We start from the raw sequence: 14,589 nt of genomic DNA, 5'->3' as shown, positions 1-14,589 counted from the left end.
AAGTCGCCTTTCTCTTTGAAGTTTTGCGGCCGTAATCTGGTTGATTTTGCTCTAAGTATCATAGTTCGATTGTAGGAGCGATATATTTGCGCTAATCTGAGACACAGGCTGCGGGCCAAGGGAATGGGGAAGCGTGACATCAGGAGTAGGGAGCTGGGCGAGACCCTCCTCAGTGCCCTGTTTCACTAATATGCGGGCGGAGCCACGAGGCACGACTAGTATATAATATACATATTAATATCTTACAGTTTCGTTTTAGTGTAATTCTGTGCAGTTTTAGCGTGTTGGCTGATGTAACAATGACATCTGTCTGTCTGTCTGTCTGTCCGTCCGTCCATCCGTCCGTCCATCTGTCCGTCCGTCCTTCTATCATAGGGTGTCTTTCATATTATTTATCCTATACTAGACAAAGAGCCCGTTTCGACAACGTAAGATGAAACGGGCACAAGTTGAATAGTAATAAGTATAAGCACCACAAACCTGATATAGTTGTATTGAATGAATGCATAATTAGGCCTCGAGCTGTAGTCGAAATCGCCTTTCAGGCCTCTAGAGCTTTAATCGAAGTCGCCTTTCTCTTTGAATTTTTGCGGCTGTAAATCCACCGCCTGTCACGATGTTGGGGTTGGATGTCGGTCTCATAAGGTTTTTCGGGCAGCTACGACTGCTCATTTGGCTTCGGACGGACGTGAGTGAGTGAGTGAGTGAGGAGGCAGGCGAATTATGTATTAAGATAAGTGTCGGTCATTCTAAAACCGTTCACATGTGAGATGCCCATGCACTGTATCATCCCCGGGTGCCTGGGATTCCCGAATCCCCGGGAATGGATAAACCCATCTGGGAATGGATTCCCTAGTTCAGTGTCTACAAAGATCTGGGTAAGTGTAGGATGAAAGGAAATGCGAGAAATGCAGGAAATGCTGAAGACATACCTAAAGCAGAAACCTTTCCCATGTTATACTAATAATGACTGAAGTGTATAATGTGTGAAGACTTTAGTCCAAATTTCAAAAAAACGTGCGCTTTATTTAAGAATATAACCAAAGAGAAAAAAATCATTCGATTGACATGTGGCTGTCAATGAGTTAAAAACTCAAGCTCAAATGTCAATCGACAGGGAAGTTACACGTATTCTTGAATGGTGCAGAGGTAAGAACTATTGCCTTATAAGGTCCCGGGCTCGAGACCGGGCACTCTGTATTTTGAGTGGTGAGCTGCTATTTATTATTATTATTTCTGATTTGAGTCTGTAACGCCTGGTGTAAATTTTGGCTACTTGTAAAAGTTAGCTGTTGTTTTTTATTATTCAGTTTTATTCTCTCAGTGACGTTCATGTTGTACAACGAACTTGCCTCTCTCTTTCTGAATTGATGGCGTTTATCTCCATTTTTTTCACAAGAGCAGCACTACGGGTGATGCCGGCTCAGAACTATTTGTTGTACCGGCAATCAAAGATACGGTGCCTCGTGACCGCTATCAGACTGGACAAAGGCAGGACCGTAACAACAGACAGCTTCTTCACAGTGATTTTGCCTGCTGATAAACTGCTGCACCACAATGCAATTCAGCTTGGCACCATAAATAAAATAGGACTTCCACCTGCAGCTGAAGTCACTTCAGTTCGTGAGCAATTCATCATATTAGTGTTTAGATCCGACAGCGCCGTGTTGACAGTATAAAAGTCATAAGTCTTTTTCTCTGATGAATCCCCTTTCCAATTGTTTAGGGCATCTGGAAAAAAGAAAAGGTGAGCGGCGCTACCATCAGTCCTGTGTCATGCCAACAGTAAAGCATCCTGAGACCATTCATGTGTGGAGTTGCTTCTCAGCCAAGGGAGTGGGCTTACTCACAATTTTGTCTAAGAACACAGCCATGAATAAAGAATGGGACCAAAACATCCTCCGAGAGCAACTTCTCCCAACCTTCCAAGAACAGTTTGGTGACCAACAATGAACAATCCAGCATGATGGAGCACCAGGCCATAAGGCAAAAGTGAGAACTAAGTGGCTCAGGGAACAAAACATCGAAATTTGGGGTCCATGGCCAGGAAACTCCCCAGACCTTAATCCCATTGAGAACTTGTGGTCAATCCTCAAGAGATGGCTGGACAAACAAAAACCCACCAATTCTGACAAACTCCAAGCATTGATTATGTAAGAATGGGCTGCCGTCATTCAGGATTTGGCCCAAAAGTTGACTGACAGCATGCCAGGAAGAATTGCAGAGGTCTTGAAAAAGAAAAAAAGGGCCAACACTGCAAATATGGACTCTTTGCATAAACTTCATGTCATTGTCAATAAAAGCCTTTGAAACTTCTGAACTGCTTGTAGTTATACTCCAGTATACCATAGAAACATCTGACAAAAAGATCTAAAAACACTGAAGCAGCAAACTTTGTGAAAACCAACACTTGTGCCATTCTCAAAACTTTTGCTCACAACTGTACAGTGGACTGGTGCCCCATCCATGGAGTAATGCCATGGCATTGGCTTTATTTAAAATTATTGAATAAATTGTTTTTTGTTATCCAGGTAAAATGCAAGTTATTTGTTTAGCAGATCTTCTGTCTGCACTTAGTAGAGCCCGACTCAGGAAGTCTGTCTAACAAAGACTGTAATTGACAGGCTCAGACAGAAATTAAACATTAATTTATGAGGAGGTGATGGCACAGTGCCTCCCCGTGACTGTGACCATAACCACATGTTTAAAACAATTTTAAAGTAGATGTCTGTGTGATCAGGAAGATTCTTGCCTTTTGAACTTCAAGTCCACTTTTTTTTTTCCTCCACAGATCCAGAATGGGCTTCTTCAACTTTGGGAATTTTCATCTGTCATACCTGTTCAGGCATCCATAGGAATATATCAGAAGTCAGTAAAGTAAAATCTCTGACCCTCGCCCGCTGGGAAGACGGAGAAGTTCAGGTATCAACAGCAGCTGTAAATGTTTTGTTCTTTAAAAACACCTTCTTCACTGTATTCACTCCTTTATAATTTTTGTATTTTTTTTTTTTGCAGTTTATGTCTGAAAATGGAAATCTTAGAGCCCGTGCCAAATATGAAGCTGAAGTTCCGATTTATTATTACAAGCCTTCACACAAAGATTGTCAGTAAGTTTAGTAGAGAAAGTTGGAGACTTTGGGGTGAAATGTAAGCCCCCGACAGTATTGCAGAGCACTTTCATTAAATATATAGAGTACTGTGCAAAGGTCTCAAGCCATGGTGATGTAAAACAGGAATGCTTTCAAAAGCACTGCCATGAAAAGTTTGTATTCATCGATAAGGGTGCAGTAAACAGAAAAAGCATGAATGAAATCGATATTTGGTGTGACCACCCTTTACCTTCACTTGGGTTTTTGAAGGTCCTTGTGTGGTCAGATGTTCCTTGTCTCTTTTCTACTGCAGACTTTGGTGGTCTTACTTGTAATTCCCTGACTGGCTTGATGATGTGGAGATCAGGGCTCTGTGGAGACCATGCCATCTGTTGCAGGCCCCCTTTTACTCCATTCTCTAAAGATAGTATTTTTTGTGATTTTGACTTGTGTTTGGGGTCATTGTGAGGCTGCAGAATGACGTTGAGACCAATCAAATGTCTCCATTGATATGATGGATACGAATCTGCTTGTACTTCTCAGCACCTACAGTAGTTGGCCAGCAATTTTGATCAAATCATTTGTGGAAATGGAGTCCTAAACCTGCAGGGTGGACTCCATTGTTGCCTGAAGATATTCATCCATGGCCCATTCTTCGTGGGTTTGGTAGGACAATCTGCCTTCTGTTAGCCCCCAACATTTCAAATCTCTACTATCATCCCAGAGAACCTGCCGCTAGTTTTATACACGCCAGTCATTGAACTTTTAGGTGGTTCGAATGCAGGGCCGTCTTAACGTAGGGCCACTGGAAGGGGGCCCCAGGAGCATGGGTGCCCATGATGTTTTTGATGCCCATGTATGTTTCTGTTTTGCTATCAAAATGGGGGCCCCCATTCACTACTTTGCCCAGGGGCCTATGATGCTGTTAAGACAGTCCTTGTCATATGGCTTTATTTCCATCTTGGAGGAATGGCATTTTTGGTCATAACCCTTCCATGAAGGCCACTTCTGATAAGACTTCTTCAGACTGTTGATGAGTTTACCAGGGTCCCAGTTGTTTCTGCCAGCTCTGGGGTGATACTCTTGTTGGACTTATTCTGATTTCAAAGGGAAGTAAGCTTGATGTATTTGCTGCCCGACCTCTGAATTTCCAGTCTTATCCTTACATATTTATTTAAGAACTTGGACAGCACATCTTGAAAGTTCTGCTTGAGAGAGACCTTGATGATACAGGATGGTCACTTTATGTCTTGTTGCTATTATTAATTTTGCCATGGTGTTAAACCGCCACATCATGGTTGTCCCTTGCCCAGATTTATTCCCACTACACAGTTACTTCTGTTTCATTTGGTCACTTTGGTTCAAACGACACATGACATCATTGATCATTGATACCTTAACCAAGCACTGGGCTAATGATGTAGACAGATTTGTTGGTACCCCTTTATGATAAAGAAGAACCCGCAATTGTCTCTGAAATAACCTGAAACTGACTAAAGCTATTGGCATTCATCATTGCTTATTCCGTATTCAATGAGACGTCAAGCAAAATGACACCTTTTATTGTCTAACTAAAAAGATTACAATATGCAAGCTTTCAAGGCAGCTCAGGCCCCTTTATATTGAACACAAATCAGACTTTTGCTTTAGAGTTTTGATTAAACAGAATATTTCAAATAATAACACAAATGAAAATGGCATGGACAAAAGCCAGAAGGGATCCTACTCCATTGGGCCCTTGTGCAAAGCCCTTGTCCTGAAAATTGCTCCAGGGGCACTGTACTCTGACCAACAGGTCGTTCGGCCCACTCTTCCTGAATAAACTGCTCCAGCTGTGTCAGTTTTGAAGGTAGTCTTCTACAGATAGCATGTTTAAGTTCTTTCTATAGATGTTTGATGGAATTCAAAACAGGACAGTCCAGTGTTTTGGTCTTAGCCATTCTTGGTGCTTGTAGCTGTGTGTTTTGTCTCCTTGGCCTGTTGGAAGATTCTTGACCTGCAACTGAGACAGAACTTTCTGACACTGGACAGTATGTTTCACCCCAGAATGTCTTGATAGTCTTGATATTTCATTGTTCCCTGCATACACTCAAGGCACCCCATGCCAGACACAGCAAAGCAGCTACATAACATAACCGAGCCTCCTCCATGTTTCACTGTATGGTATTCTCGGCTTTGAAAGCTTCATTTGTTCATCTGTTGACAGAGAGCTAAAATGACTTGCCAATAAGCTCCAGTTTTATCTCATCTGACCAAAGGACATTTACCCAGAAGTACTGTGGCTTGTCAATATGCATTTTAGCAAATTCCATTCTGGCATTTTTATGTTTTTCTTTCAATAGTGGAGACCTCCTTGGTCTTCTTCCAATCAGCCCACTGTCTCTCAAAAAGCGACGTGTGATCAGACACTGATGGACCTTGATCTTGGAGTTCAGCTTGTATCTCTTTGGAAGTTGTCCTTGGCTTTTTCTCTACCATTCTCACTACCCTTCTATCCATCCTGAGGTTGATGTTTCTCTTGCAGCCACATCCAGGGAGGTTGACTACAGTCTCATGGACCTTAAACATCTTAATGGTATTCGTAACTGTTGTCACTAGAACATCAAGCTGCATGGAGATGGTTTTACGGCCTTTGCCTTCAACATGCTTGTCTATGATTTTCTTTCTCTCCTTTGCTATCTCTGGTTAATGTTCAGTGTTGGACACGTGATGACACCAAACAGCAGGCTGACGACTTTTCTCCATTTAAATCAGCTGAATGACTGATTGTACGCTTGGAGACGCGAGTGATACAAATTCAAGAAAAGAGCTAGTTTGGAAAATCACTCTAATCCAATTATTTAGGATCTTTTCTAGGGGTACCAACATATATGTCCAGGCCATTTTAGAATATCCTTGTAGAATAAGCAAACCTTGATCTCCCTTCACACTCGCTTTGCTTTACTCGATGACATATCAAAGGCTTGCAGGTACACAGGGGACACTTGCCTTTCATTTCATCACTTTTCAGCAGACATTCTGCACTTTTTCAATGAGCTGTAAGGGAACCAACAAATTTGTCCATGTCTGATTCATCTATTAGTCAATTACTAAAATTAAATAGACAATGATAAACACTTAGGTTGATTTGTCTTAAAAAGACTTATACAGCACCAAAGGGCAACACTTTAGAAATGTGAATTACCCATAGTGCATCTATCTGCTGTATTTATTTATTATTTTGCATATTGGTTATTCCAATGCAATACAAGCACAGTACATCAATAAATAAATACATGTAAATACGTACAGATGCATAAATCACATTATAACCGTCAGCATAACAATACTCAGAATAAAAAATGCTAACTAACACTAAATTTTGTAGCTGGGGGACATTACACAAAATTTTGAAGGTCTCCAAGGTAGGCACAATTTTGGTACTCTATTAAAATATGGTGTATAGTCTGAGAAAAGGTGCCACAGTCTGCTCTGCTACATCAACCTCTGGCCATGCGCGACTGGAGACGTGTCTGATATGAATTCAAGCAAACAGCTAGTTTGAAAAATCAATCTAATCTAATTATTTAAGATATTTTCTAGGGGTACCAACAAATTTTTCCAGGCCATTTTAGAATATTTTTGTAGAATAAGCAAACCCTGATCTCTTATCACACTTGGTTTGCTTTACTCGATGATAACATCAGTGGCACGCAGGTACACAGGGGACATTTGCTTTTCATTTCGTCGCTTTTCAAGAAGCAGACAGCACTTTTTCAGTGAGCTGCAAGGAGACCAACAAATGTGCATGAGATAACTACGATCATCTCACGTGTTTTAACTGGAAAGCGCTCTATAAATATAGTTAATGTTTCTTTCTTTAAGAACATTCACATATCTTGTCTGATTGCATGACTTTTTTACAAAAAGGTATGTTATGAACTCTAAAATGCACCCTTTTCTATTGACACACTAATCCAGAAGACATAAAATAACTAAGACAAATATTTTTGGGAAGTGCCTAAGACTTGCATCACTGTGTATAAATTACATGTTGTGATGTGTAATTTTGCTCATCTAGATAATCATTTTGCCTTTCTAGTAATGGTAGGCATAAAAGAATACCCTTATGATATGCTAATTTCATTTTTCGCTCCTACAAACTCCATATCTCACTTTTCCACGTCATCTGACTGGCATGGCACCCGACCCTCACCCTTCACATTGCAGATTGTGAGCCCACGTGGGTCCTCCATGTAGCTTTTTCAGGCCAAGTTGAGCTGAGGTGTGTGGGTCTACCAGTCACCAGGCACTAGTCAGTGGACGCCACCAGGGCTGGCTGCAGGATTAGGCTTCTGATAGCTTTCTTATGGGTGAGGCTAGCATCCATCCATCCATTTTCCCACCACTTATCCAAAGCTTATCTTAGCAGTGAGGCCCATACGTCCCTTTCCCCAGACACACTTGCCAACTCATACTATGGGATCCCAAGGCATTCCCAGGTCTTTTGGGAAATATAATACTCCCAGTGAGCCCTGGGTCTTTCCCCAGGGTCTTCTCCCAGCTGGTCATGCATGTAAAGACTCCACAGGGAAGCATCCGTATCAAATGCCCGAACCATCTCAGTTGGCTCCTTTTGATGCAGAGGGTCAGCGGCGTTATTCTAGGCCTCTCTGATTGGAGAGAGGCCCACGTGTATCTGTGTCTCCAAGGTCCCAAAATTCACACTGCAAGTCAGGATGAAAAAACCAAGTTGTGAAGTTGAAGACCTCCGTGATCAAATTGTGGTGACACAAACTCTCCTGGATGTCGGTGCTTCTCACCCTGTCTCAATGGGAGAGTCCAGCCAGCCTGCGGAGAAAGCACATGTCAGCCATGTGTACCCATGATCTCATTCTTTTAGTCATTACCCAAAGCTCATGACCGTAGGTGAAGGTAGGGTCATAGATTGACGGGTAAATTGAGAATTTCTCCTTCTTCACCACTACCGATTGGAGTAAGGTTAGCATAAATAGATAATTCCACTCCAATTCACCCCTGTTAACACCATCTTTGACTTAAACATTTCAGTAAAGATCTCATTTTCAATTTATTTTATGACGTGTAATTAATATCTTAAGAGAAAGCCGAGTTATGAATGAGATCCAGCAACCGAGGACTATTCTGAGTTGGAGGAGGGGATGGAGGGAAAGAGATCACATCAGGTTTTGTTTCAAAGGTCCCAGATGCAGCACGACCTCATGTAACTGTCAGTTACATTTACACTTTGTGTCGTTTTTCAGGATTTTAAAAGAGCAGTGGATCCGTGCAAAATATGAAAGGAATGAGTTCACCGAGCCTGAAAAGGAGCTGCCTTATGAACAGAGTAAGTGTTTCACATTTTAATCAGTGATTAGGGGTTAATATGGACCCTTGTAACAGCCTTTAGTGGATCACTTGCGGATTGTTTGAACTGATGTTTAAGCAACAGTGTATGTCAGCTTAAGGCTACCTATAAAACAATAGCAGGACAGCAGGGGGCGCCAAAAACACACAGATGACAGGATATTGTGTTGCAGAGGTGCCGGTAACTGTCCATGTTAGAATCGGGGGGCTTAGTCTCAGTTCCTTGAGGGTTTTATTCCAAACAGTTATTTAATTAAATCCAAATACTAGCTGTTAATCCCACATGTTGTTTAAATGCAGAGCTTCTTAACACATCCTTTCTGTTCTGTCAGACATTTATGATATTACCTTGTATGCATTCAGTTTGGAATTGTTGGTATTGCACACTGTAATGAGTGCAGGCACAGTGTGCTTACAAATACACCAGTCACATGATTAAAGCAAGGCGCTACATAGTACAATTATGTATTAATACAGGACATGTTGCATGTTGATAAGCATAGTAAGAATTTCATTGTGCTCTACACAGAAGGCAATAATGACCCTAAAGACCTATAAACACACTGTAAAAAAAGTAAAATATTAATAATTAATATGAAATCATCACAATATCAAATCCTGTTAACACAATAATTGAGAAAGGACCTGCTGACAATGGAGAACACAACCTAAATACCCGTGTTTATCTTTCAAGGGTCAGGTCAGGTTGGGGAGCATGCACTGGTACAGTGCATTGCTGCACCCACCACATGACAAAACAGCTCGGGATGCTGGTTGGTGGACCCTCAGGCACACACGCGGTCTAGGCCCACCCTTCGGAAATGGCCGACTGTCTGCCACAGCCAAGTGTTACGTGGGTGTCCAGCCACTCGGGTCCTCAACAATGAGCCAGATCACCCTCGGGGAATCACGCCACATGGCCGTAGTGCCGTATCTGACGCTCCCTCACAATGTAGGTAATGTGCCTCATTCGGGACTCCGTAAGCAACTGCTCATTCAACACGAAGTCAAACCAGTGGTACCCAAGGACTCTCTGAAGAAACACAGTACTGAAGGAGTCCAGTCTTCATCTCAGGTCACTGGATACCATCCATGTCTCGCAATCATACAGCAAGACCGGAAGCACCAGGACTCTAAAGACTTGGACCTTCATTCTTTTGTATAGATACCAGGAGCACCACACACCCCTTTCCAGTGACCTCACAACCCTCCATTCTCTCTCCGTCTATCTACTGACTTCATAGGAAGAGTCACCAGAGACATGAATGTCACTGCCGAGGTAACTTAATTTACTAAAAAAAATAGATTTCAAGTTTGGTCAATTAAAATATTATTGGCTACAGTGTCAAATTGAACTGATTGGAGAGAAGCCCACGTGTACCTGTGTCTCTAAGGTCCCACAATTCACACTTCAAGTCCAGATGAAAAAACAAGCCGTGAAGTCCAAGATCAAACTGAGGTGACACAGAGATCAGGACAAGGGGATAAAACAATTTGTGAAGCTTTGAGCATTCACAGGAGCAGAGCAGCCTCTAGAATACTAAAAATGGAAGAAGTTTGGAATCACCAGGACTCTTCCTAAACTTGGCAGTCTGGTCAAGTAACTGAATAACCTGGCAAAAAAGGCCTTGGACAGGGAGGTGATTGAGAACCCAGTGGTCGCTCTAACAGAGCATCATAAGTCCTCTGCTGAGATGGGAGAACCCATCAAAAGGACAAACCTCCCAACAGCGGTTCCACCACTCAGATGTTAATGGGAGAATGGCTTGAAGTTTGCTAGAAGTCTGAGAGCATGAAGAGAAAAGATTATATGGTCTGGTGAGACAAAAATTAAACTCTTTGGGCAGAAGTCCAAATGCTATGTCTAGAGAAGACCAGGCCCTGCTCATCACCTGCCTAATACCAGTGCTAAGATTAAACATGGCAGTGGCAACGTCTTGCTATTGGGACAAGGAGCCTGAAGCTGCTATGGCACTCCACTGGATCTGAGCCTGTGTTACAGTATATCCAATGTTTGCGTAACTTTTATTCAATTTGTCAAGGGTTATTCAGGTTATTTTTTTATTATTTAATTATTTAATACCAGTAACGGCACACTTGACTTGAGCATTCCTAGTTTTCATCCTCTTTCTCTGTACGTTTACCATTCATTTGCTCAGAGGTTGATGCGCTTGCTGCTTCCTGAGCAGCTCTTCTTTTCTCCACCCTAGCTGTCCGCTTCTTCTCTTCTTTTGTTGCCATCTTTTCACGTTAAAACTGATTAGCTCAGTGTTTGTGTTGCAATTACTTAGGATGTTTTCTTTAATTTTTCACTTAAACTGGCACTTAAGTCTTCAATCTGCCTCAAGTGATTTAAGATATGAAGGGGTAGGGGAAGTGATGGCGAAGGTGGTAGGAATGAGAACGGCGCCCATACTCATGAACCGCACAGCCACCCTGCCGACCGCTGCTGAGAGTTGATTCTACAATAAAATAAAATAAAAAGAGGAATAACCTTGGAGGTCAATAATCACCCCGAAAGCGGATAGTAGACATCACGTAGTATATGTGTGCCAAAGTTCAGATCAATCGGTCAAACGGTTTGTGAGCTACTGGTGATTTAAAATCCTGGACAAGACAAACAAGCAGCCATGGTAGCATATTATAGAAGAAGATTGTTGTGGTTTTAAGTTTTCATGGGACATTTCGCTCTGCACATGGGCTGGTGAAGGCTGGCTTGAACAGTCCATACTTGATTACATTTAAGCTTCTCCATATCGCGACTTCCCGTTCGCAAGTATGTCTGTAGTTGGCTGTTAGTCAACTTTGTCTAACTTTATCATTATTTGCTGCTTTTTGTGCAGGTGTCCGAGAAGGCTTTCTCTGGAAGCGAGGCCGAGACAATGGACAGTTTTTCAGCAGGCGGTTTGTCCTCTCGGATCGAGATGGCACGCTGAAATATTTTGCCAAAAATGATGTAAGTGCTTACCGAAAAAAAAATATATATATGTTAGTGCTGGGCGGTATGACCAAAATTCTATATCACGGTATTTTTCAAAATTATATCGGTTTCACGGTATTCGATGGTATTTTTTTCCCATGCATGAGTGGATGTTAACCACATTTTCCACTTCAATTACTGCAGTAGACTGGCTAAGAATAACCTATTCCACTGTCATGAGAATTGTACATTGTACAAGAAAACATTTTAATGTGCACATAAGTATTAATACAGGTTTGTATGGCCCCATAAAGTGATAGTTTTCAAGGGGGTGGCACTAATGAAGAGAAGGAATCACATTGCATGACAGTTGCAGTCAAAATATAGAACCTTTTTTATTGAACAAATTTTGGGTCAACTTAAACTATAATTTTGACAACATATTTTCAACCATCCAAATGCTTGTCAAAAGTTGTATTGCAATGAACACGTCTTAGAAAAGGAATAAATAGTAAATATTTTTTGTAAACCAACTCCACTTTCTGTTAATGTTAACAATCTCTGTCCACTGACACGTTAGCTATATGGATTGTAATGGCGTTGGTTATCTCGATCCACCACTTGGTTTTTTTTGTCGTAGGCAGTACATCTAGCAAACGTGTCAACAAGTGACGTCTGACTCGAGTGTCCTCTCGCTGTTTCAGTTTTACCTGAGGACCCTGTGGAGGGTGCCAGTCTTAGTTGCATACATTCATGGCACTCCAAAACATGTTTGCGGCTAAGGTGGTGCAGCAAATTGCTCATGATGCCGCCTCTGGTGACAACTTTAGCTTGACAGCATTTGCAGTAAATAGCTGTTTGGTCCATGTCCAACCTTTTAAAGTCAGAGTATCTCCAAACAACAGACACGGCTCCTTTTTTCGGCAAAAGTTCTTCTGTGTCATCATGTTCAACTTTATCGTCTGCTACAGCTTCAGTTTCGGAATGGACCACACAATACCTCCACTAACATGTACTCCGTTGCATGCGTGTTTAATGGTGTAGCAGTGAAAGAGGTCCCCCCCTTAAACAGTTTCCCGCTGCGCCACGTTCCGAACGTTGTTTAGGCTATTTAAACCGGTGTTGCGGTATAAGAAAAATCCATATCATAACAAAAATAATAAACGGTTTTCGGTATGAAACGGTATACCTCCCAGCACTAATATATGTACAGGTGCTGGTCATAAAATTAGAATATCATGTGTAAATGATTAGAGGTCTCCGTGACCCCTTGAACCCTCAGATCAGATGTCAGACACCAGATAAAAGTCCAATTATTATTTATTATATAATAATAATGTGCACCAAGCACCCTCCTCTCCACAATACTCAATAATAATAACAACAATAATCAATAAACAATAATCCTCCACACTCCCAGACACTTTGCCACCCTTCCTCCCAGCTCAGCTCACTGTACTGGGCTTCCCAGAGTCCTTTTATACACCCTGACCCAGAGGTGTTCCCATTCAACAGTCCACAGTTCCTTTTCCCTTCCGGGTCAGGGTAAACAGTCCTTTTCTTCAACCCGGGAGCACATCGTTTCTTCCTGTCACGTGACCGTGACGTACTCCCGGGTTATAGGGCACATGCGAGCCTACGAGCCCCCCTACAGCGACGCCTGGTGGCCCCCAAGGTATCCAGCAGGGCTGTGTATAAAAACTACATAGTCCATGAGGCCCTGCTGGAACTCGGGGCATGTCCACGCTGCTGGGAGAGCTCCTCCTGGCGGCCTGGGGGTGAGGGCCGGAGTAGAAAGCCGGCAATCCTTCACAATACCCCCCCCCCCTTAGCGAAGCCAACTGGGGCGAAGCGACCAGCCCCGCGAGGGACGTCCTCCTCCAGGAGGACGCGTTAGCCGAACCTTGGCGACGTTGTCTAGGCTCCCCAGCGAACCTTGGGGGAACGGTGTATCTTCTGTCCCACCACTCCCCTGTCCTCTGGGGACAACTTCGCCACAAATGGCCTGGCCGACGGCAGTTGTAGCACCGACGCTGCCCTCCTGGTAGTCTCTCTTCCCGAGACCTGAAACATCTCGGGAATTCTGTCAGCTCCACCCTCTCCTCCGCTAAGGAGGGTGTTTCGGCCGCTTTGCTGCTCTCTGCCCGTTTCTTTACTTTGTCAGGAGACCCGCTTTTTATTTCAGGGATCTCTTGCTTACTCTGGGGCTTGTGCACAGCGCGAGGCTCTCTATGAAGAAGAGAGAGCCTCTTTGCTGTTTGCACACCCGTTGTCCTATGTATTATAGGAGGCGGCGTCATTAGCACCACATCGTTCCGGGTAACAGCACTTTCCAGCTGCCCTGGTCTGATTGGCACTTCCTCCGCCCCTCCAGTAACTAATGACAACTCTCTCATCACCTTATCAGGAGACTCCCGTTTCTCTAATAGGATCTCCTTTTTAATCTGGGGCTTTTCCACAGTTTGGGTCTCTCTATTAGAGAAAGAGAGCCCTTTTTCTGTCTGAACGCCCTTTGATTTTAAATTAACCCGAGGCGGCGTCTTCAGCCCCACATTGTTCCAAGAGACAGCACTTTTCAGCTGCCCTGGTTCAAGCGGCGCTTCCTCCGCCCCTTCGGTCATCACACCACAATCCCTTGTAGGGCACGCAGTGCTTTGGCACCTGGTACTTATTAAACACGGGCCCGTTTCACACTGCGTCCCTATATTATTATATACGGTACCGTCTTTACTAACCTGTACCACCAAATCATATAAGACGGGACGCTCACGTCCTAGTCGCCGTAGGTATTCATCCACCTTCTTTACCGGCGCTTCGGCCGTCGCTCCCAGGTCTCCGATGATCTTCTTTATTGCCTGTAGCATCTGTAAAATACTTCGTACGGATTCGATTAATTTTTCGAGGTCCCGCACGTCTATAAAGTTATTTACTTCGGCCGGCGGTAAGCCCACTTCCTTGTTAGTCTTACCAGCCAGTCGGGAGCCAATGAGCACGTCCGCTGTCGGCACGTGCTCTGACGGGTCTCTCGGAGGCTTCTGGGAATTGGAGTCTTTTTTGTCTGAGGGCCGGGTTGCCTTCTTTGGCGAACTGCCATCTGTCTTCATTAATTTATCGACATACGGATCAATCACTTCTCGGCCCTCCTTATCTTTTTGCGGGGTGAGCGGTGCTTCGTTCACCTCCCCCTTTCCTTTTGGAAAGTCCAAGTCCGTTTTT

At 43.3% G+C, this 14,589-nt stretch overlaps 1 protein-coding gene across 1 annotated transcript in view; it reads left to right on the top strand.

The window, feature by feature from the left end:
• The window catches only part of zgc:92360 (uncharacterized protein LOC436988 homolog), a 73,502-nt gene that overhangs the window by 45,364 nt on the left and 13,549 nt on the right, over positions 1-14,589 (top strand). The window contains exons 2-5 of the mRNA XM_028815233.2: positions 2,792-2,922; positions 3,016-3,107; positions 8,351-8,433; positions 11,297-11,409. Coding sequence (XP_028671066.1) covers positions 2,792-2,922; positions 3,016-3,107; positions 8,351-8,433; positions 11,297-11,409 — 419 coding nt within the window. The remainder of the gene's footprint in view (positions 1-2,791; positions 2,923-3,015; positions 3,108-8,350; positions 8,434-11,296; positions 11,410-14,589) is intronic.

The sequence above is a fragment of the Erpetoichthys calabaricus genome, chromosome 12 (genome assembly GCF_900747795.2).
Source record: "Erpetoichthys calabaricus chromosome 12, fErpCal1.3, whole genome shotgun sequence".
NCBI lineage: Eukaryota > Metazoa > Chordata > Cladistia > Polypteriformes > Polypteridae > Erpetoichthys > Erpetoichthys calabaricus.
This window is presented reverse-complemented; position numbering and strand designations above follow the sequence as displayed.